This window comes from Dasypus novemcinctus, chromosome 21 (assembly GCF_030445035.2).
Source record: "Dasypus novemcinctus isolate mDasNov1 chromosome 21, mDasNov1.1.hap2, whole genome shotgun sequence".
Lineage (NCBI taxonomy): Eukaryota > Metazoa > Chordata > Mammalia > Cingulata > Dasypodidae > Dasypus > Dasypus novemcinctus.
This window is the reverse complement of record NC_080693.1, coordinates 22,358,780-22,381,664: the sequence shown is the minus strand read 5'-3', so window position 1 is coordinate 22,381,664 and position 22,885 is coordinate 22,358,780. Positions and strand designations below refer to the sequence as shown.

The 22,885-nt window shown below is 48.8% G+C and overlaps 1 protein-coding gene across 3 annotated transcripts; it reads right to left on the bottom strand.

The window, feature by feature from the left end:
- Nucleotides 1-244: 244 nt before the first annotated feature.
- Nucleotides 245-22,345, bottom strand: LOC101411828 (myosin-3). 3 transcript variants are annotated; one of them, XM_058283475.2, is made up of 41 exons: nt 22,252-22,345; nt 21,417-21,474; nt 20,524-20,735; nt 18,596-18,739; nt 17,982-18,138; nt 17,517-17,544; nt 16,975-17,083; nt 16,273-16,365; nt 15,476-15,539; nt 15,296-15,394; nt 14,385-14,488; nt 14,164-14,302; nt 13,616-13,734; nt 13,382-13,531; nt 12,477-12,647; nt 12,071-12,377; nt 11,886-11,956; nt 11,310-11,397; nt 11,108-11,225; nt 10,615-10,738; nt 10,387-10,523; nt 10,045-10,300; nt 9,619-9,861; nt 9,342-9,518; nt 9,086-9,231; nt 8,914-9,004; nt 8,098-8,487; nt 7,868-7,994; nt 6,261-6,379; nt 5,890-6,086; nt 5,345-5,528; nt 4,477-4,642; nt 4,039-4,163; nt 3,206-3,514; nt 2,884-3,087; nt 2,681-2,806; nt 1,653-1,823; nt 1,455-1,559; nt 1,210-1,305; nt 962-1,099; nt 245-393 (listed from the first exon to the last, which is right to left on the bottom strand). In XM_058283475.2, exons 3-41 carry the CDS (start codon nt 20,725-20,727, stop codon nt 367-369), a joined length of 5,823 nt encoding a protein of 1,940 aa, XP_058139458.1. In that variant the 5' UTR covers nt 20,728-20,735; nt 21,417-21,474; nt 22,252-22,345; the 3' UTR covers nt 245-366. The 3 variants fall into 3 exon arrangements, with proteins under 3 accessions (XP_058139458.1, XP_004483195.2, XP_023441722.2); XM_004483138.4 differs by lacking the exon at nt 22,252-22,345 and having other exon boundaries at nt 21,417-21,661; XM_023585954.3 differs by lacking the exons at nt 2,681-2,806; nt 2,884-3,087; nt 3,206-3,514; nt 22,252-22,345 and having other exon boundaries at nt 21,417-21,663.
- Between the last annotated feature and the right edge of the window lie 540 nt (nt 22,346-22,885).

Sequence of the window (22,885 nt, the reverse complement as noted above, 5' to 3'; positions counted from 1 at the left end):
CGAGAGAAGGCTCTTTGGACATTCCCCATCCTGCAAAGCAGTGTTAACCTAGGAATATTTTTTTTTCTTTCTGGTCTAATCTCAGGTTTAAACCAAAAGCGATCTCTCCCTCCCCACACCATATACACACGAATTGAACACATCAAGCCATCTGATAGAGGTTTTAACATTAGGCATAAAAATCGCCAGTGATGAACCATTCCCCATGGGGAAAAGGAAAGCAAATACAATGGAACTGCCCCTGTTGAAAACAAAGCAAAGTTTATTGCATGTGACAAGCGGTCACATGGAAATTAAGTCTAATGGTTAGGAACCATGAAAATACACATTTTGCATATTTTCTGCCCTGTTCCAGAAGGGTATCACTCACTCTTCACTCTCATGGACTACCAGCTGGAAGGAAAATAGGCATTTTCAGTTACGTCAGACGATGGAGACATCTCCTCCCACCCCCTCTTCCCGGAATCATCACAGAGTTGCTTTGCATGACCATATGAGAACACAAGGAGTTTTTTGGACCTCGAGAGAATACAAGATTGTGTACCCCTCGTGGGAGAAACGGGCCTTCTGAGATCAGGCCCCACCCATTAGGCCCCAATCTACCCCCTGCTCAGCCTGCTGACGGGGCTCCTGCACCTGCCTCTCTGTGCCAGCAGAGGGCGCTTGAACGATCTCAGTGGGGCAAAGCTCATTCATTCCTTTTCAGCATGGTGTTTTGTGTTTTCATGGATACCAACAGACCTGGCTTCTAGCGGGCTCTGCCACTATTCAACTAAGTGACTTAAAGCAAATCTCTTCCTTTCCTGAACCCAGGGTTCCACAGCCCTAAAGGAAAGGGTTCTTCACAGATCCTCGCAGCTCAGAATTTTGGAGTGACTGTGGGTTCTCCCCAGGTCTCCCTGGAGTCGCTCCGCGAGCACGCATCTGCTGCTCTCCACAAAGTGCCCAGGCAACGACTTACCCTGCTGGAGGTGAAGTCTCGGGTCTTAGCTCGAAGCTTATTGACTTGAGATTCTGCAATATCGGCCCGTTCCTCAGCCTCCTCCAGCTCATGCTGAGCTTTTCGGAATTTGGTAAGATGAACGTTGGCTTGTTCATCCTAAAAACAAACAGCCCAGGCAGATGAAGATGAGCAGGCTGCTCTGTTAGAACTCACTGTGAGAAAGGGAAAAGGCTGCTGATCTAAAACCACGGATTTATCTGACTTACAGCCTCCTCGGCCTGCCTCTTATAGGATTTCACTTTCACTTGCAGCTTATCCACCAGATCCTGTAATCTCAGCACATTCTTCCTGTCCTCTTCACTCTGAAAGTGAGAAAATGAGAATGTAGCTAGAGAGGAGGGGACGTCATTGCTCAGGGCCCCATCAGATTTCTGGGGTGGAGTATCTACCTACATTGCGGTGAGAGAACCCAGAGCAGCGCTTGCACTTTATGGCTTTTCTTCCCACTTACCTGGTAAGTTAGCTCCTTGACCCTCCGCTCGTATTTCCGCAGACCCTTGACAGACTCTGTGTTCTTCTTCTGCTCCCCTTCAAGCTCAAACTCCAGCTCTCGGATCTGGGGAAATGGTTGGGAAGTTAGTCTGAGGCTGTAGCACAAAGGGGGAAGGCTGGCAAGCTCTGCTTATGCTGGGGTACGCCCCGTGAGTACCCGCGTCTCCAGTTTCTGGATCTGCTTCTTCCCGCCCTTCAGGGCCAGCTGCTCAGCCTCATCCAGACGGTGCTGCAGGTCCTTCACTGTCTGCTCCAGGTTCTTCTTCATCCTCTCCAGGTGGGCGCTGGTGTCCTGCTCCTTCTTCAGCTCCTCAGCCATTATGGCCGCCTGAAAAGCAAATCACACCCACGAAGATGCAAAGATCGAGGGCACTGGAGCTGTCAAACCAGGGTACCAGAGAGGACCAGAGAGCAGGCTGAAGGAAACAGACAATACGTAAGACAACGATTGCGCACAGCTGTTCATAGTAAAAGAAATACCTTTGAGGACTGGATGAAAATGGTTCCTTCCCTCTCTGAGACTGACCTCCTTAGGAACCTTCGCCCCAGTCCAAGGAAATTATTACCTTTATTATTACCATTGAATAGAAATATGTCTTCTATACAGAAAAATACAGAAGTCTTAGAGAATATGGGCTTAACACCCGGCGTCACAGGTTTGGAGATAGTGAGATTAAGGGAACGCTTCTTTTCGAGAATTGAGGCGGTTTGTGTCCGGGCTGGTGAGCAAAATCAACTTGAGAGGTAATGTTCCCCACCAGGCAGCAGATGGCGCTGTTGGAGCTGTGGACAGCGGGGAGGAGGCCCTGGCCCCGGGAAGGCGGTTTGGTAGTGGTGGGTGGGAAGCTGGCTTCGTGGGAGGTGAAATTAGGTGGGATCTGGACATCTGATGGTCTCTCTTTGATATTTGGGTAATTGAACCATATGTTGAAAGAAAGAATGTTCCTTTCAGCAGGCATAAGGGAAGAATCGGCATATAATCCCTTTCGCCTTTTTGTCCCTATGCTCCACTTTTTCTCCCACCCAGCTTTTAAATGTGCGGGAGGGAACGCGCTGAGTTCGACGGAGGTGGGGAGCGGTTTGGAGCAGAAGGCCCCCCGACCTGTCTAATGGGAATTATCTCGAGGTCGGCGGCAGGAAGGGGGCTCTAATGAAGCACAGATCCCGGGGAAGGAAAGGCCTTACATCTGTGATTGCCTTCTTGGCTTTCTCTTCCGCATTTCTTGCGTCCCTGCTGGCATCTTCGACCTCGCTTTGGAGCTGCGTGAGGTCCGTCTCCAGCTTCTTCTTGGTATGGATGAGGCTGGTGTTCTAGGGCGAGGGAAGCGAGAGTTCCCCGGGTGTCTCTGAGCTCAGGCTCTCTCACCCCCTGCCTCCCCTCCCCTTACCTGGGTGTGCAGCAGCTGCACCCTCTCGTTGGAATCCAAAAGCTCTTGCTCAGCCAGTTTCCGGGCCCTCTCGGTCTGCTCCAGGGAAGCCCGCAGCTCCTCCACCTCGGCCTGCAGCAGGTTGGCTCTGCGCTCCACGATCGCCAGCTGCTCCTTCAGGTCCTCCTGGCCCCGGAGAGCATCGTCCAGGTGGAGCTGGGTGTCCTAGCCGGAGGGAAAAGGCAGAGTCTTCTTCAAGTCATGGCGTCAGGACCCCGGGCCTAAGGTACACCGTGGAGACTGGAGGACAGGGAGGTTTTGCCCTCGAGGGTCTTCTGCAAACCTTCAGCTGTCCCTGCACGCTCCGGAGATGCTTGAGGGTCTCGGCGGCCTGGCGGTTGGCGTGGCCCAGCTGGATCTCGATCTCGTTCAGATCCCCCTCCATCTTCTTCTTGATCCTGATGGCTTCGTTCCTGCTCCGCACTTCCGCGTCCAGCGCGCTCTGCATGGTCTCCACCGTTCTCTGATAGTTCCTCTTCAGCTGCTCGATCTCTTCGTCTTTCTCAGCGATCTTTCTGTCGATTTCCGATTTCACTTGGGTCAGTTCAAGCTGGATGCGGAGGATCTTGGCCTCTTCGTGCTCAAGAGCAGCCTTGAAAGAACAGAAGCAAAACAAATAGGTCCAGGGATGGGACAGAGGCTGCTACCCTTTGGGGGCAGTGAAGTTGCAGTGGAATATTCCTTATTCTCACTCGATGATATTCGACCTCTTTTTAAGAATATCCCTAGTCTATCTTCAGGGCAGAAATGAAGTCTGTTTCATTGTTATTTCTTTTTAATTATACCATCAAACAATTATAACAGTTAAATCATCGTATTTTTAGGAGCTAAAAGCACTTTATAGGTATTTTAAGGTCATCTAAAATGCTTGTAAAATTTCATTTTTAGACCTATTTTTAATGCAATGATTTCCTCCAAGGAATTCAAGATATTCACAGGCATTATTTCATTCAACCCCACAGGTGTGCTATTTGACATTAAAGGAGCAGGTTTTACAGGTTAGGCCTGTAAAATTACAGAGGCAGAAATTAAGAAAGACTGGGGTCCGCTAGCCCCGAAGCTAGCATCCATCATCACGCATGTTCCCGCTGCAGCTTTCCCAGCTTTCCTGCTCACCTCCGCTTCCTCAAGAGCCAACTGGATATCAGCCTTCTCCAGCTCGATCTGCTTTCTTGATTTCTCCAGTTCATGGATGGTTTTACCATTTTCAGCAATTTGTTCTGTGAGATCTGCTATCTCCTCTGCAAAAACAAGTTTTGGTTACATTTGAACAGCTCTTCACGGGTTTCTGGGCACGGTGAGCACCGACTAAATGCTTTTCAAATAGTTGCTGACAATGCTAAGGACTCCTGTTTCCTAAAAATAGGCTATTGTGCATAGAAAGATTCCACAAGAGCCCCCTAATGATGAACGTTTTCTGCTCTTGCTCTCATGGGGTATGCGGGGGGAATGAATGGATCTGGTGACTAGATTTGAGTACTGAAGTCATGCCCACTCTAGCAACAGAGCGTGAAGGGAGGTTTCAGAGCGTTCCAGATGTTTCAGACTACTTACGCTCCAAGTTCTTATTTTCTCGCTTCACAGTTTCCAGCTGGTCTAAGGCTTCCTCGTAGGCATTTTTCAATTTGAAGAGTTCAGTGCTCAGAGAGCGGGACTCCTTGAGGGATGCCTCCAGCTCTGCCTGGCTCTCCTCGCACTTGGTCTTCCACTCTGCTAGCACCTGGAATGCAGATGGGAGGTGTCCCCACCGAGATCACTGTTCCTCCAGACGTCAACTCAGTAAAACCATTAAGACGAAGACTCTTAGGTTTGGTGCTAGACTTGATTTCTTTTGCCTGCCTCCTTGTCCTTGATTCCTGGACTACTCAAGATTTCATTCTGTAAATGTACTCAAGATTATTCATCCATCACAATTCCCATCTCCAAAAAGCAAATAGATCCTTTGAGAAGGAATTAGCTTGACCTAAGCACTCTTTTCCTAAGATGACAATGGCCCTAGACTTCCAAATATTTCATTAAAACTTTGGTTTAAACCAACCTTACCGGCCGTTCTGAACCTTACCGGCCATTCTGAAAGGGGGGGGGGGGGGGGCTTCCAGAAGGGCTCCTAATGGGATCTAAGGTAGATTCCCCCTTGTCCGTCCCAGGTAGACCAGCAGTATAATGCAAGGAAAAATGTGTGGGGCTGAACAGCATTGTAGAAATTGATTTGCCTCCCTGACAGTATTTGAAAGAGACCACCATTCCCATCCTATCCCATCCCATTTTACAGACGAGGAAACGGCAGCCCAGATAAGACAAAGACTTGTCCAAGGGCACAAGGCTGGTGGTGGCAGAATCATGACTGGGACCTAGACTTCCTCTATGACTACGCGGCAGTCTCCATATCATGGTTTCAACCCGCATGGAGCCGACACCACACCTTGTCAAAGTTCCTCTGCTTCTTGTCCAGGGCAGCAGCCAGGGAGTTGGCTCTTTCGACATCAACCATCAGATCCTCAACCTCTCCTTGCAGTCTCTGCTTGGTCTTTTCCAAGGAAGCACATTTAGCATTCACCGCCTCAACCTGTTCCTCAGAATCTTGAAGACGCTGAGCAAGTTTTTTCCTAAGGGAATGTGAAAGAGAAGCAGATGCTATTTAAGTTTCAATTTTCTTAACATCGCTATTCACTAATCTTCGTGATTCAAGTGCCCATTTGCATTCATAAGCCCAGGAGAATTTTGTGTCTGCCAAAAATCTGTGATCAGTAACTTGCCTTGTCTCTACCAAAGATCAAAGTTGTTTGTCTTAATGAAATGTGCTAAAGACAGGTTCCTCTAATGGTACATCACTGCATTAAAATACACATGAGATGGGGAAACACCTAAGCAAACAAATTTATTCCCAAGTATTTCTAAAGTCAGTGCCCTCTCTCTTGTGATTGCTTAAGGGTTCTAGGTCTTCTAAAAGCAAATTGCATTGCGTACTTGGCCTCCTCCAGCTCCTCTGTGCGCTGGATGGCGTCCGTCTCGTATTTGGTCCTCCACTGGGCCACCTCGCTGTTGGCCTTGGACATTGCCCTCTGCAGCTCGGCCTTGCCTTCCTGCTCCTCCTCATACTGTTCCCGCAGCAGGTCACAGTCGTGGCGGGAGGACTGCAGGGCGTGCGCCAGGGCATTCTTGGCCTGCAGAAGTCATGAGAGAGGAGAGCATTCAATTGATTAAAATTTTAGGGCCATGTTCAAGATACAACTCAAGTCTGTTTCTGCTATCATCATCTACTGAATAAAGTTGGTTCTTTTTTCTCTGCATGTGCTATGTGAAAATTGGATTATGGAAGCACTCCTCAGATGCCATACCTTGCTCTCTTCCTCTAACTGCCTCTTGAGCTCTTCTATTTGCTGGGTAAATGCTTGCTTGCTCCTGGAAAGTTGGGAGACTATGCTTTCTCTTTCTTCCAGTTGGCGACTCAGTTCACCTGTCCAGAAGGAAATATTTTCATTCATTCATTCATTCAAGCACCAAGTTCCTAATACATATCAGGCACTATACCAAAAGCAGGGGAGACAGCAAATTATCAGGTGTGGTTCCTTCCTAATGGAGAAAGGGGGTATCCATGAAAAGGAAACTGAAAATGCAACTTGATGAGATATTTTCATAAACTGCTGGAAGCTTGGAGTGACTTCTATCAATAAGACCAACCCATCAAGAGCAACTGTAAATTTGAAACTTTTGCTAGAAACACCCAACAACACCCATGTCAGACCTCTGAGAGGCTGACGTTTCCAACTGTTGGTTAATTTGTCACTAAAGAAAACCCTTCACTAGGAGTTTCTATCTTGAGTAATTTGAAGTTTGATTCTTGAGTGAATATGGTGAGTTGATTTAGAGGATAAAAGATTTAAAAAAATAGAGTGTTGGCGATCATTATGATTTCAGAGGTAAATCCCCAAGGATTATTGTAGAAGTGGCAACTCAACTTCTTTCCTCACTTGTCTTTGTAGTGGCTGCTAGCTAAGGGTAGATTCATCTGTGAAAAGGACCAGATCTGGCTGGAGTCATATTTTCTAGTGAATGCCTTCAATAATGTTCCTCCATATTCTTATTATCCACCAGAAACCTATAAAAACTGGCCATGTTACCAATGTTCATAGCAGCATTGTTTACAATACAGAAAACAGCTCAAGTGTCCATCAACAGATAAACGGATAAACAAAATGTGGCCCACGCATACAATGGAATATTATTCAGCCATAAGAAGTTCTGAAGTTCTGAGACATGCTGCAACATGGATGAACCTTGAAAGCATTATGCTTAGTGAAATAAGCAAGGCACATAAGGACAAAGATTATATGAGGTCATTTGTACAAGGTACCTAGACATAGCAAATTCAGAGACAGAAAGTGCATTAGAGTTTACCAGGGGGTGGAAGAAGGGATGAGGAAGAGTTTTTACTTGGTGTAATAGAGTGTTTGTAAATAAAAATTAATTTTAATAACTGACCTTCTTTCTCTCAATGTATTTTCTGTTAGTTATTACAAACCAAGTTTACCTTTTGGAAATACTTTAGAAAATGTTTATTCTTTAAAACATTTGCATGCAGTGAATCCGAATTAATGTGCAGCAAGAAGTAGAAAGATGGCGGAACTTCGTTTCTAGCCCTGATTCTGCCAATTAGATTCTGTTTGGTGCGAAGTAATATTGGTTTTGAACGTCTTTGGGTTAGACAGTATCTTAATGCCCTTCTCATTTAACTCCCTTCTCCTGTTTTTACTGAACTCACAGTGTCCTCTTCCTTCAGGATATTTTGAATGGAACTTTTTATGGGTTATTTCAATGATTTCTTCTTGAAAATATACTTTCCTAGAAATTATCCCCAAAAGAAATCCTCTCTCAGTTTTGACTGGTTGCCACTATATAGTGTCCACGAGGCTTTACCCCTACCCACTTTCTGTGCGTTGCTCACCAGCCTCAGTCTGAAGACGAGACTTCTGTGTCGTCAGGTCACTCAGGCTCCTCTGAATTTCCTCGTTCTTGCTCCTGGCCTCACTTAACTGGTCCTCCAAAGTTCGGCATATCTTTTCCAGGTTTGCCTAAAGGATGGAGAAGGGAGAGAAAGCGAAATCAGTATTCAGATTTGAATAACCACAGGTTTCTCTGTCCTCAAAGCCATCAAGGCGCCTTGTGCCCCAGCACCTTAGATTTTGACACACTCTCGACGTTGCTGGAGAGGTCATCGATCTCGAGCTTGAGCTCACTCTTCTCCTTCTCCAGTTTCTGCTTGACCCTCTGCAGGTTGTCGATCTGCTCCCCCAGCTCGGCTGTGCTGTCCCCATGCTTCTTCCTCAGGGTGGCCACTGTGGCTTCATGCTGCAGGGTGGCCTCCTCCAGGTCCCGGCGCATTTTCTGGAACTCGGCCTCCCGCTTCTTGTTCAGCTCTATCTGGGTGGAGGTGACGCCTCCCGCCTCCTCCAGCCGCTCGCTCAACTCTTCCAGTTCTCGGGCATAGTCGCTGCGCTGCTTCTCTGTCTTGGCGCGGGTTGCCCTCTCGGCCTCAATCTCTTCTTCCAGCTCCTCGATCCGAGCCTGCATAGGGCAACCATTCCCCGACAGGCAGTCAGTTCCCCAGAAGGACCCCAGATGCCAAGAACAGGCTAGCTTCCCTTCCCATTGGACAAACCGGTCCTTGGTCTTCTCCCAGTGAAATGGAATGTTGCCAATTTCCTTTAATATGACTTTTCTCCCATCTCAACAGGGGTACTACCCCATGCAGTAATCAACCCAGGATATTTTCCATTCAGCTAAAGGTTAACCCCAAATACTTGAAGTTGGTCATTTTTTTAAGTGTGGAAAAATAGTTAAACTCTGCTGTATCAGTCCAGCAAGAAGGAAACTAATGAGACAGGCAAATGGTCCTGCCCATTGGCTCTAAGTCAATGGCTTACAGCAGACAGCCTCCAGCTCTTTCTGAGTGACCCAACATTTTGAGCAGAAACCCCTAATACCTCTTACCTGTAGTTCTTTGATTTTCTTCTGAAACTGTAGGCCCAAACTCTGTTCATCTTCCACTTTGCTTTGCAGCTGACTATATTCGAAATCCTTCCTGTGGAGGGAAACGTAGAGTACATGAACACAAAACTTCCCAGTAACTTGGAAAATTGAAACCAGTGGATTCAGGACATACTTCTTGAGCCTCTCATCCAGCTGTTGCTTATCATTCTCTAGATCTAATATGGACTCTTGGGCAAGCTTCAGGTCTCCCTCAAGCTTCCTTTTGTTCCTTTCCAGATCTACACGGAGCTTCTTTTCTTGTTCTAAGGAACTTTCCAGCTGAAAAAGGCATCATTTCCTTTTGAGAACGAATGCCTTACACCAGAGGGCATTTGGGGGCTCTTCCAACCCTGAAGTTCTAGGATCCCCAATTAGCATTATTTACTCACATCATCAACTTGCTGTTCCAGTTTGCTCTTGATTTTGCCTAAAGAATTGACCTTGTCTTCTTCAGCTTGCAAGTCATCCAGGGTCTGCTGGTGGGCCTCTTGGAGAGCTTTCTTCTCCCTGGTTAACTTTGCAATTGTTTCATCCAACCCAGCAAGTTCCTCAGTAAGGTTTTTAACCTAAGAAGAAACTAATGGTAAGCTATGAACAATTACAACAACGATTAAAGCCTGATCGGTAAGGACAAAACTAAGGTAGAAAGATCCACAGAGAGAGCACCTTATTCTCTGTGGCATGTTTCTCCTTTTCAACCTTGGCCAGTGTCAGTTCAAGGTCATCTATGTCTTTCTTGAGTTCTGAACATTCATCCTCTAGTTTCCTCTTCTTGGCTGTCAGTTCAGCATTGATCTCTTCCTCTTCCTCTGCTCTTTCAGTCACCTCCTTGATTTTAGCCTCAAGCTGGAATTTGGCTTTAATCAGTTGGTCACATCTTTCCTCAGCATCCAACAGGTTTTCACTTTCCTTTTGAAAAAAAAAGATCATTTCCTTTAATGAGTTAAGATTTACGACATTCCAGTATTTTCTTATATATGAAGTCCTTTATGAAACATCACAACCAAAAAGCAAAAAATCCCTGCCAATAATCCTGTTTTCCTAAATAGTCAAATCTGGAAAGAAAGTCAAGATAGGATCCTAAACACGTACAGCTTGTACTTGGAGCTGCAGGTCATTTTTCTCTTGTACCAGAGTCACCAATTTTTCTTCGAGCTCCTTCCTTTTTGCCTCTGACTTGGCGAGTTCGTCTTTGGTTTTCTGAAACTCTTCCTTCATAGTGGCCATCTCCTTCTCAGTCTCTGCACTCTTGAGGAGGGGCTTGATCTTAAAATACAGCTTCATCCAGGGCCAGTGCTTGACATTCATAAATGAGCGAATGTTGTACTGGATGCAGAAGATGGACTCCCTAAAAACAAAATCTGGGTTATTCCCAGAAGAGACTTACCCACCTCTGTCCAAAGACCTCACGTTTGAATAAAGACCCTACTTAACCTTCTCTGCACCATCTTCTGAAATTCCATACGCATGAGAAACCCTCTGCACACAGCTTGTGTCCGGGTAATCAGCTTGGCCAGGCGGTCATCCCGCATCTCTTCTAGGGTCCCCAGCAAGCCTGCCTTGAAGAACACCTTAGATGGGAGAAGAATGACATGAGTAAGTTTTCTTGAGAAGTTGATTAAGAGAAACAAGAGGGCGGCATCTGGAGAATGGATGCATTACCTTGGTGTGGCCAAATTTGTACTGAGTGTGGTCAATATCGATGGATGCCAACAACTTTTCACAAGCTTTCTTGCTGTCAATGAATTGCCCCTCGGGGATTGCGCTGGCATTCAGCACTCGGTACCTGCCGTTGTGGACAGAGACGTAATCACAGACTGTGAGCAAAGATATAAACCTTGGAAAGCATCCCAAGTTTGGCCTTTTCTTTCTATAGCCCAGGAGCCCAAGGTCCAGAGAGGTAAAGAATCTTGTAACATCTCACAGCTAGAATGTGGTCTAGAATCTAGACCTCCTGAATCAGACAGGGATTTTCTGCCATTTTCTGCCATGTTGATTATAAGCGCCTGAGAAAACGGGAAGAAGTAAGTATGTATACATGGAACTCCATGGTTGTTCTTTTGGAAAAGGTCTTTTTATACCAGTCTTTCTCCCTCTCAAATTTCAGCATTTGCATGGCTCATTTAGAAGCATATAGAACATTTTCATTACACACCTTTGTTTAAAGTCCCCATAGAGGATCCTATTTGGGAATCCCTTCCTGCAGATGCGGATGCCTTCGAGGACACCGTTGCACCGCAGCTGATGGAGCACAAGGCTATGTTCCATAGCCCCTGAGAACAGAAGCAAGAGACAGCAGCTTCACACACCATTTCTTAAACTCCAGGAACCATCTAGAGAGCTGGCAGATGCCCTACCTGGGGTTTTGGTTTCATTGGGAATTATACAGCGCACAAAGTGAGGGTGAGTAGTTCTTAAATTTGACATCAGCTTGTTGAGGTTTTCCTAAAAAGTAAATAAATAAATAAACAAATGAAAGATTACATTTACTAGTTAGCCTACCATGGACCTTTACAAAGACAGAGATAAATTGTAGTGAAAAAAAAGATATGTGTTTTAAATTCAGTATGAGTTCTGAAATTATTTAACTCTTTCTTTTAGTAGTCCTAAGACTGGAGGTAGAGTGAGCCAGACTAACACAGTATAAATTACCTCCTGAATCAACTCCCTTGGGAGCATGAAGCACTGTCTCAAGTCTGAGGACCCACCTCCAGTCCAGCCAAGCCAGCTAGTTGCAGTACAAAATGATATTTAAATTCTGCACCTAAGTTTAAGACCTCATACATGATCCTCCTGTCACTCAACCTCACAAAGTGACGATAATCAGATTAAGGCATTACTCTTCTCAAACAAACCAAGTTTAGAATCTTTCCATTTACTCGTTTTGACATGACTTAAACCAATGACAAACAAACTTGAGGTATTTTTCTTACCCTGAAAAGGGCAGAGACAGTTTGGAAGGAAGAACCCTTCTTCTTGGCGACTTTCTTCTTCCCACTGTCAGCTGAAAGACATAAAGGACGCCATGTGCTGTGAGCAGATCTATAAAGTTTTCTGGACCTATGGAACAAATGGAGGGAGCTAGCACCAAAACAGGGCATTCCTTGGAGCCTATTACCATCTGCCGTAGTAAAGGTGGCGTAGAGGTGTGCCAGGAGCCTGTTAGATGACTTCTGGTACAGCCCGACCACGGTCTCGTTCAGAGGGTCCTTGTTCTTCTCCAGCCAGCCCGAGACGCTGTAGTCCACGGTGCCGGCGTAGTGCACCAGTGAGAAGTGCGCCTCGGCCCTGCCTTTCACCACCTTGGGCTTCTGGAAGTTGCTGGACTTGCCTAGGTGCTGGTCATACAGCTTGTTCTTGAAGGAGGTGTCTGTTGCCTTGGGGAACATGCACTCCTCTTCCAGGATGGAGAAGATGCCCATGGGCTGGATTGAAAGGCAAAATGTATATGGTTTAAGTATGAGCTGCAGAAACAAGAAGCAGAATATATGAGAAGAGGTTACTAAGTGGACAAGATAGGACACCTTCTCGATGAGCTCAATGCAGGCAGCCAGGTCCATCCCAAAGTCGATGAACGTCCACTCGATGCCTTCCTTCTTGTACTCCTCCTGCTCCAGCACAAACATGTGGTGGTTGAAAAACTGTTGCAGCTTCTCATTGGTGAAGTTGATGCACAGCTGCTCCAGGCTGTTATACTAATACAAAAATATAATGTTAATGGGTTAGACTCCTCTTAAAATCAAAGACCCATCACCATCCCTCCCCATTGCCTCAAGCTCTCACCAACTCACTTATGCTTTTAGATACCACCACATTCTTTGCAGCCTAGCTCGAGTCATCTCTCTTCCTTTGAACCTTCTCCAAATTTCCACCTGTAAGGTGTTTCCTCCTCTCCTGAATTCCCATGGTCTGGGCATCTCCTGTGCAACCGTGTTCTACCTTATATTGTAGTCACTCTGCTGTGTGCCTTACATATTTCTAACTTTCTTCTACTAGATCACAGTCTCATCTTTTTATTCATCTCCATGTCTTGTAGCTGCTAGACACCAAATGTCTGCTCTGATAAACGACTACACTCTTCCAATACGGAACTGAAAGCATCTGTAACATTTGCATGATTGCCTTATTAGCAAATCTTCTTTATACCTTTTCTGACACTTTCTAAATCAGAAGTTCCTTTTCTTTTTAATCCACTTGACAATGTCCTTTAGTATTCCGCTTGACACAGTCATTTCCTCTCATAAAACAATGCAAACCCTCCAAACTGTAGTCCTCTTCTACCTGGTCCACCCTCTATCTGGTTTTCCTACAATAGGTGATGCTATGACATGCTGGCCACCTTGATATCTTCCTGATTGGGTCAAGATTCCCAATATCCACCCCCGCCCCCACTAAGCCACATGTAAACATGACCATAAATACCACCAACCTCAAAGATTTCAAAACCTGCAATGTCCAAAACACCAATGAAGTGCTGTCTTGGAAGCTTTGTATCCAGCTGCTGGTTGATGCGTGTGACCATCCACAAGAACAGCTTTTCATAAACAGACTTGGAAAGGGCATTCACAGCATGGTGCACCTGTTAGGGGAAAACTTGGCTACTCAGACTGAGTCCACCCCCACCCACATCCTGCATCCCTTCCCGGCCTGAAGCAGTCCTTACCTGATCCACAGTTTGACCTTTGGTGACATACTCATTCCCAACTTTTACTCGGGGGAAGCACAAAGCTTTCAGGAGATCTGATGAGTTCAGACCCATCAGATAGGCTGTTTTGTCAGCCACTGGCAAAAAAAAAAAAAAAACAAAAAACAGAGAGAGAGAGAAGGTAATTGCAAAGGGAAACCTTGATGCTTAGCTAAGTAGGAGAACCACTTTGAAAATCAGACAGATGTTTCAAAGCAGTGCTACGTATGCCTTGGTGTATTTTACATCCCTTCTCTAAACTGCTTATGTGTAGCTAGGGGATGCTAAGTCACTTGGAGCATAGGATAGATTTCATGAAAAGGCAGGATTGGATTCCAGAAAGCCCTGGTCACTTTCCATAGCATCTGAAACAGGAGTGTTCTAGCAGTTTGGCAAACCTGGGTAAACCTTGGAGAGGTTCTTTCCTCCAAGTGGAAGGTAGATTTGTCACTTTCAGAAGAGCACCACATGACCTCACTTGAACAACCACCTGGCTCTGGTTTGTTGCAGTGATTTTTTTTTTTTACCTTCGGTCCCATCCGGCTCTGCCTGCTCCTCCCGCTGCTTCTGCTTGAACTTCATGTTGCCATAGTGCATCACGGCACCCGTCAGCTTGTAGAGCCCAGACTTCTCTTCTGGGGTGAAGCCCAGGATGTCAATAGCACTCTGGTATCAGAAGAACAGCAAGTCAATCAGTTGGCCCAAGTGATGGATAGGGACCCCCCACCTTTCTCTGGCTTCTGCTTACATCTGTAGCCAACAGCTCCTCAGCATCATCAATGCTGGCCACCAGGATTTCACCCTGGCTGATGAATGGGTAGTCATAAGGGTTGGTTGTAATAAGCAGCAGCTCTGAAATGACACAGTTTGAGAGGGTTACACGGATGCAAAGAAAATATCTACCAGCAGGTTTGAGCTTGGGCACCCTGGGCTGGGGATTTTACTGCTGGAGACCACATTGAATTTAGAGTTGTTGGAAATCTTTTTTACGCAGCCTCAAGTTGCTCAGTCAGGCTGGGGCTGAATATAAAGTCCCATGCAACGTAGATTAAGAATTTTAGAGAGAATGTTTAAATTCTCTTGCTTTGCACATGAAGAGTGCATATCCATGTAGGCTGGAAAAGTTAACAGTGAAAACGGGCTGAGCTTGGGACAGGATGTGGCCCACAAGTAGGAATAATAGCTTATTGGGTATAACCATAGCCTTCTCCAAAATCTGTTGAAAAGCTGGAGTCATTGCTGCTTCCAGGCTGGGGAAGAGAAGGCTGAGAAAACACAGCCAAAGAACAGAGGTGACAGCGTACACAGAGGCCTCGTTATGTGGAGAACAAGGGCAGTGTTAGTACCACTGGCGGGCTGGATTTGTCACCTAATATTGCACTGCCTCATGGCATTTGGTGACAGGTTGTTTTCTGTACAAGAACATGAGGGGGCGCTAAAAGACAATTAAATGCTCAGCTGGTGAGAAGGTTTTTATACACCAGCGCGGACTTTAGGAGTCAGATCATCTTGTTGCTGTCCACTCAATTCAGTATTTTTTTATAATGGGTATGCCATTGTCAAAACAGCCACATCTCATTTGTCGAATAAGCCTGTCGAGTAACCTATGTACAGGTCCAACTCCCCTTGGTCCTGTGGTCTAAGGACCAATCAATTTACCTATGAGCTCAGGCTTTTTGTTTGAAAGAATCTGGTAGAAGATGTGGTAGCTTCTCTCAGCCTTCAGCTGGAAGGTCACTCTTGATTTTTCCAGCAGATCTATGAACACAAACATGGGACTGTTTTCCAAACTGCTCCCCATCACCCTTGGACATCATCTGACCCCAAAGATTTACTTACAAGTTTCAATATCTGCAGAGGCCAGCTTCCCAGTGGTACCAAAATGGATTCGGATGAACTTGCCCTATGGGAGGAGAGGGAGACCAGAGGCTACCACGGCTCCAGATTGTTTCCACTGGTCTCCAGAGTAGTCTGAGTAGGAGCTTTGTGCTCCCTATGCTTTGAAATTAAACACGTCTTCCTTCTCCTTTGGTGTGCCTTCCTCTTGGGTGTGCCTCATTTTCATTTCATCCCCTCGATTTCAACTGCTCCCCCAAACACACACATCCAAACAATAAGGTAATGAAAGTAATTTATTTTCCTGCTTACCGAACCCTCCAGTAGCTTCCCATTGTCCTTGAGATGAAAATGCAGAGTCCTGGTGGCCTCTACACTCCCTTATGACCAGGTCTCTTTCTCCCTCTTCTGCCTCATCTCATGTGACTTGCCCCCTTGCCCACCTTGCCCCAGCCACATGGTCCTCTTGGGTTCCCTGGATACACCAGGCTCTGCCTGCCTCCTGGTGTTATTCCCCCGCTCTGCCCCTTGTCCCACCTCCTCCCTGGTCTCTCCAAGCCTACCTCCTTCTCACCCTGCAGATCTGGGATCACGCCTGCCCTGAGAAAGGCCTTCCCTGCCTCCCCAGCCACGCCCCACCACGAGCCCTGTTGTATTTGGCTCCTCATGAACGCATCATGCCCTGCACACGTTTCGTTCTTTCACTGGCTACAGCTGTCCCATGCGTCTGTAGCCTCTGCAAGGACAGGAAACCGTGCAGACCACCAAGAAAACCCCACCTGAACTGAACCCAGACTCACAAAGCGCGAGGAGTTGTCGTTCCTCACGGTCTTGGCGTTCCCGAAGGCCTCCAGCAATGGGTTGGCACTGATGATTTGATCCTCCAGGGTCCCCTAATGCGAGACATCAAGGGAGGAAGACAAAGCCTTCTTTAAGCCAGGGAACGACGGGGGTGACTGGCTGCTCACCCTCCCGCCTGCCCCTGCTGCCCACCTGCCTCTGTGAAGGCAGCCCCGCCTTCCCTGATTTTCCAATTTCAGGGTCAGTCAATGAGCAGCATGCTTTACCCAAAACTCTTTTGCTATATTTTGTTTTATTGGGCGTCTTGACTTTTAAAATCCCTTGAAGGCTGCGATTCCTCAAGTCTCCACTTAGGGGCTCATCTGCTTTAGTAAAGGCAAGTACAGGCCTACAATTTTTTCAGATGGGTATGTGTGATTCTGCCACAGAAGCGAGCCACCAAGCTGTCCTTAAATTGACCTTCCTCAGTTAAGCCTTGGAGCTACATTTTTCAGGAAATCACAGGAGCTCGTCCTATAAGATCAAATACACACTGTGTTGTCTGAGATGCTGACTGTCCTTGCAGATCTGAAATCCTGGACTCCCCTCCTTGAAGAGTCTTAATTCTCTTGGGTACCAGGAGTGCTGCCTCCCCCGGCCGCCTCATCCTGAAGTTAAAAGGTTTAGCAGCAGAAGCAAAGCACATTCTGACCCCTCCTTACCTTTATCTTGGAGTCCTTCTTCTTGGCGAGGTCTCCAGTAGCTGCAATTGTTGCAAAGTACTGGATGACCCTCTTGGTGTTCACAGTCTTTCCTGCCCCGGATTCTCCGCTATTCAGAGTGATGATTAAAACCGAGAAAAGCAAAACAAAAAACAAAAAAAAGTCTGGTTAGTATGAACAGGTTCCCCAAGATGGCAGCCCCATTTTGTCTTCTTGGGGGCCCAAGAAGGCGACAGACATTCAGGTCACACACAGGCCTGGACACACGCCGAGGCACACCACACAGCTGCCCGGCACGAGGTGTTGAGGGCAGAGGGCAGCCTACCTGGGCTGCTTGGCTGCTTGGCCCAAGGGTGGAGCAGTGCAGTTTTTTGAGGCCTCCTGCATACCTACTTTCCCCTCCCTAAAATCTGACTTTTCATCATAGACTGTGCCCCAACCCCTTTCTCATTAACAGACTAGAATTAGTGGCACCCTGGCCATCGGCACTGCGGACAAAAGGGCCACAGCTGTGAAACCAAGCCTATGCCGTGGATACTTACGTGATCAGAATGGACTGGTTTTCACGATCTGCCAAAGACAGAGTTGATGGTCAGTTTTTTTAAAAAAAGTTTCCTAATTCCCCCCCATTTCTCACGCTGTCAGAGTTAAATTGCCTAATTCCTCTTTTCAGTCATAGACACTTGACGAGCCTTCTGGAGACGCAGAGCGGTTAAGCCCCTGCCTAAAACCAGCCTCTGGCTTCTCACCGGCCAGCAGCTCCTCTCTGCCTTGAACTGAACCCCAGGAAATGCCAGTCTTTGTCTTGGACTAACTCCAGTCTCCTCACGGTGGCCTGCAAGGCTCCAGGGGCTCGGGCCTTTTCCTGCCCCTTCCGGCTCCTTGTCTCCTCTCCTGGGGGTGGAGGGCACGTACCCCCCCCCAGCGGCAGGCCAGCCCCAGACGGCTGCTCTCCGGAGCCCCAGCCTGGGGCCTGCCCCACTGCACGCTTCCTCCTGGGGCCCTACCTGTCAGCATGAACTGATAGGCGTTGTCGGAGATGGAGAAGATGTGGGGCGGGGCCTCCTGGCGCTTTTTGCCTCGGTAGCCTTCCACCACCTCGGGGTTGTACACCGGCAGCCACTTGTAGGGGTTGACGGTGACGCAGAAGAGGCCCGAGTAGGTCTGTGGAAGTAAACAATGACAATAATAATAATTATTATATGTGTGTGTGTATATATATATATATATATAAAACCCTTTTGCCTCTATTATCTCACTTTTCTTTTTGATAGCCTGGTAAAGGAGGGAAGATGTGTTCTCCATTCACACCTGAGAGTCAAAGTTAGGAGGAACCAGACCTTGCACTGCTCGTAAGTAACCAGTCCAGGCCCTCCCTATTCTGCTCTCCCCCCATTTCCTCCTCCCCACCTTCTTTCCAACCTCTCTTCTTTCTCCTGCAAACATCTCTTGCTTTCTCATCTCCTTTCTCCTTTTCTCTCCCTTCCCCCTTTCTGGTTCCTTTTTTTTCATTTCTTCTCTTTTTTTTCCCCAACAGCTTGTCAAACGTGAGTCTTTCCGAACCCCACGGCCCACGCAAACGTCTCCCCTCGCTCCACCCAGTGGCCCGAAAGGCACTGACGTAGATCATCCAGGAGGTGTAGCGCTCCTTGAGGTTGTACAGCACGGCCGGCTCGTGCAGGTGCGTCAGCATGGCCATGTCCTCGATCTTGTCGAACTTGGGGGGGTTCATGGCGTACACATCCTCGGGCTTGACCGCCAGGGTCTGCAAGGGAGAACGGCAGTGCCTAACCCGTCTGCTCCGTGTGCTTGGCCGGCTGCCGATGGCAGTCACCCGAGAGGAGGCTTGCAAGCCCCGGGCAGAAGGGGCAACCCCCGGAGAAAATGCCTCCTTCCCAGTGGGGTAAGAGCAGGTGCTGGGGCATCTCGTGGCAGTGGTGATAGAACGTGATTTGTTTCTGCACCTTGGGACCTTCTTTCCCTCTCCCAGGGGCCTGAGGTTGAAGGAAGGATGTCAGAAATTTAAAAAGAGCATCTCTGTGGGAGGATGAAGGGGAGAGGGGCAGGGGCCTGGGGCCTGCAGGAGCCTTTCAGCATGGTAATGCCGGCTGGACAAACGTCCAGGCCCAGCAGCCGACGGGCTCCTTTCCTGTCAGCTCGCCCATTGGTGTGGCGGAAGCGGGGGCAGAGGAGGAAGAGGGAGGCGTGAGCTCACCGGGCTGGGGCTCAGGGGCTGAGCCCGCACTCTGAGCTCGCTGGCGGCCAGGCCCTCACCACCACCTCTCCAAGTGGGCTCAGGAACGAGCGCCCAGCCCCGCTTCACCCCACCACTTTTCTGGAAGGAGAGTGTTACCATCCAGGTAGAAGGTACAATGAGGCAGGGCGGTGACTCCATGCCTGGCAAGTAACTTCCCACTTCCCTCGAGAGGTAAAACCCCTCGTCCCAGGGCCCTTAGCCTTTTCAAGGCTTGGGGAGCCCCTGGCACTGGGGGGGGGTGGGGATTGTCCTCCTCTCTCCTGCCCTGCCCTCACCTCCTTCCTCTTCCCTCCTTCCTCTGAAATCTCCTCTAAAGATGGTTGCTTTTTGCATTCTGGCCTCAGGCAAGGTGGGTGGGGAGCCACCTTTTCGCTGTCTACAAGCTGGGATTCTCTTAAACCATCTCTGTACTGTCAGTCCTTCTTGGGACTCATCTCTTAGTGGACTTTTATTGCCACTTATCATATCTAGGTTCCATCCTTCCTGTTGTTAGCTCCTTTTTCTGAAATCTATACAGAACTACCCTCCAGGAGCTTCAGGGCTTGGCAGCATTAAAGGACAGTTCTTAATGCCTTCTCCAAAACACCCAAGCCAATGATGCTATTTCCTTTACTCTCCGCTCTCAGCTTTTCTTTTCCGTCTCCTATTCAGTGTATGGGCTTTCCTTGGAACATTTCCAAACTCTTCTTAGCTTGATTCCAGAGAGTAGTGAAGACTAGAATTGCTCCCAGGGCCCCCACAATGGCCAGGCCAGAGTGCAGTGGGGAGATGTCTCCAGATACCATGTGCCTCTCCTTTCTGATAAGGGAGGCTGCAGTTTCACACTGAACCTGTGGTCCACTAGGGCCCTTTACACACTCTCTTTACTTCCTCAGTTAGATGGCTATTGCTGGAAGAATTAGAGGGAAACATTGGCCAGTAAAGGAGGGTGTTCTAAACGAGCTCCCCCTGGGGTTCGACTCCCAACCAACTCCACCCCGTTGGTTTGAATGAAGCTGGTGCCCGCTGACCTAGGGCAGCGTGAACGTGGTCCAATGCCACTGAACACCAGCTGCTTCGATAGGCTACAGCAGATTCTTTCCCCCGCCCCTCCCGGAACCTGAGGCCAGGATTCATTCTGCTTCCTCCATGAAGGCAGTGACCTCGTGAAGGCAGTGACCTCGTGGGAGGCACGCGGGGAGCAGCCCCCCATCTGGAAGTGCCCGGGGCTGGGGCAGGTGCACAGACCAGGCAGCCCCCGGAGGAGCCGAGGGATGGGCCCGCAGGCCTGCGAAGGGCGGGGCGAGCCTCACCCTGCCGTCCTCCGTCTCCACCGTGACCTTCCCATCCTGGGAACTCTTAATTCGCCCCTTGGTGTACTCTTCCTTGGAGTCGACTACAAAGCAGTAGGTCTTGGCATCAAAGGGCTGGTTCTGCGCCTCGATCCTCTCCTTTTCTGACTTGCGGAGAAAGGGAGCGGCTATGCCGAACACCTCCATTTCAGTGTCGCTGCTCATGGTGTCAGCTGCAAGACAAGCCTCGGGGTGAGCCCCGCACCCCCGGAGCCAGGCCCGGGGCGGCTCCAGGCCTCTCTCAGCATCATTGGCTGCCGCCCCGAGGCCACAGAAGCCCTCAGCGGCGGAGCCCCTTGCTCCCGGTGGAGCTTCCCCGGAGGACTTAAGTGCTGGGAAAATCAAATTGCCTCCTAGTCGTTCAGTGGCTACTTTGTGCAAAGGGCATATATCTAATGCAAGCTCAGGGCTCTGAGTCCTGAACTGGTGGCTCCTTAAAAAAAGAGTGCCATGTCTGGCCCTCATTTTTCTTTTCTATAACTCTCAGTTGTTTCTCAGCAAAGATTTAAAAATAGACACTATAAAAAAATTAATAAGCACCATTCTTCAAAGAGTGTTCTAAATGGCAAACAGTTAAGGAATTCTTGGACCGCTTTGATTCTAGGTGGCTACCTCCTCACAGAAGGAAACCAGCTTTTTGCTTCCTTCGGTTGCTTAAAATAGAAGCCAGCATCTGATATCATGCATTTTCTGGAAAGTTCTGGAAGCACTACCTGCTGTCCGCTCCTCTCCTGCCTAATCTTTTTGTCTAAATGTTTTCGTTCCTCCGACTCTCCTTAAAGCCGTCGAGAGGCGGGAGGACCTGGTAACCCTGGATCCCTTCCAACAGCCAAGGGCACCGCCAGAATTCTCACCTGAGAGTCGCACCCGCACAGGAGAGCAGAAGACAGCAGCCGCCGTGGAAATGCAGACCTGCAGTGAGTGCACCGACAGAAAGCTCGGGGATACCTGGAGCGTTTGGTCCAGGTCCAAATCAGCTCTTGATGAGTTAGTTAATAAGGTTAAAGGACTGCTCATTTTTAAAAAGTCTTACCCCAGCCGGAGGAGCCCGTGGGACACACAGGGGGGCCATGCAGGTAGTAAGAGCCCCCAACTGCCCCGAAATCTGCCTCCTACCCGCCTCCCGTGGCACCGTCTTCCGGCTCCGCCTGGCCTGCAATGTCTCCCACTTAGAACTGGGCAGCAAGGCCAGAATCCTGTCAAAAACCCTGTGCTACTGGACCAGGGCCAGGCCTCAGGTCTCCTTGTCCTCTGTGAACACGGAGTCACCTCCGGGATTGGCGAGTTCACGCCTGGCGGCGTGGGCAGGGCTGGTCCCGAGAGGACGAGAGCTCCGCAGGCAGGAGGCCCGTGGCGGCGGGGCAGGGAGGCCGAGGCGAGCGGCGGGCGCAGAGGCCACGGAGGGCAGGGGGACGCTGCCGGAGGGGAGCTCCGCGAGGAGGAAGGGGCTGGGGAGGAGGCGGCCAGGCTAAGGGACAGGTACTTAGCTCCAGGCGAGGCGCCGGAGGCAGGGCGTGCGGGCCCTGGGGCCTGAGAGACCCGTCTCCACGTCTAGGTGTACGGCGCCCGCAGGAGCACACTGAGAAGCCACCCGCCACAGCCAGGCAGGGCCTCACCGGCGGGTGGGCCGCACGGGTCAGTCACTCCAGGCCGCGGAGACAAAGACGCACCAGAGGCACAGGGACTTACCTCCACCACCCGCAGGGAGCTGCCGAGCGGGGTCTCTCCCCGGGCTTTTATAGGCCTCGGCTAAACCCCCGCGGCTCATTCCTTCGCTATATTTGGAAAGAGAATGCCCCACACCACAAGGGAGGACCAGCTCTTTCCTCACTTTTTTTTTTTTAATTGTCGTTGCCAGGGGGAGGTATATATAGAAATGAGCAGGATCCATAACCATTTTTCCAACTGAAGAAAGTTGGGAGTTTGAGATGCCTTTCTCTGCACTTGGGGATTGATGGGCTGGCGCTCCCTGGCTGCGGGGGGCCGGCCTGACTCCATCTGCAGGCACTTCTCTCCCTTTTGAAATCACTGGGCGCTTCCCAGCACTCAAATGGCATAGTCAATCCGGCAAGATGCTTGGAAATCAAATCATATGGAGAAATGAATAAAACCGCGGAGGTAAAAGCTATGAATTTCTCTTGGAATTTTAAGCAAGGCTTTTGTCACAACCCAGAATTTTGGCAATGCCATGAAATTATAAAACATGGGCCAAATATAATCCTTCTGCTGCTTTTTCTTTTCCCTTCCTTCCTTCCTTCCTCCCTTCCTTCCTTCTTTCCTTCCTTCCTCCCTTCCTTCCTTTCTCCCTCCCTCCCTCCTTCCT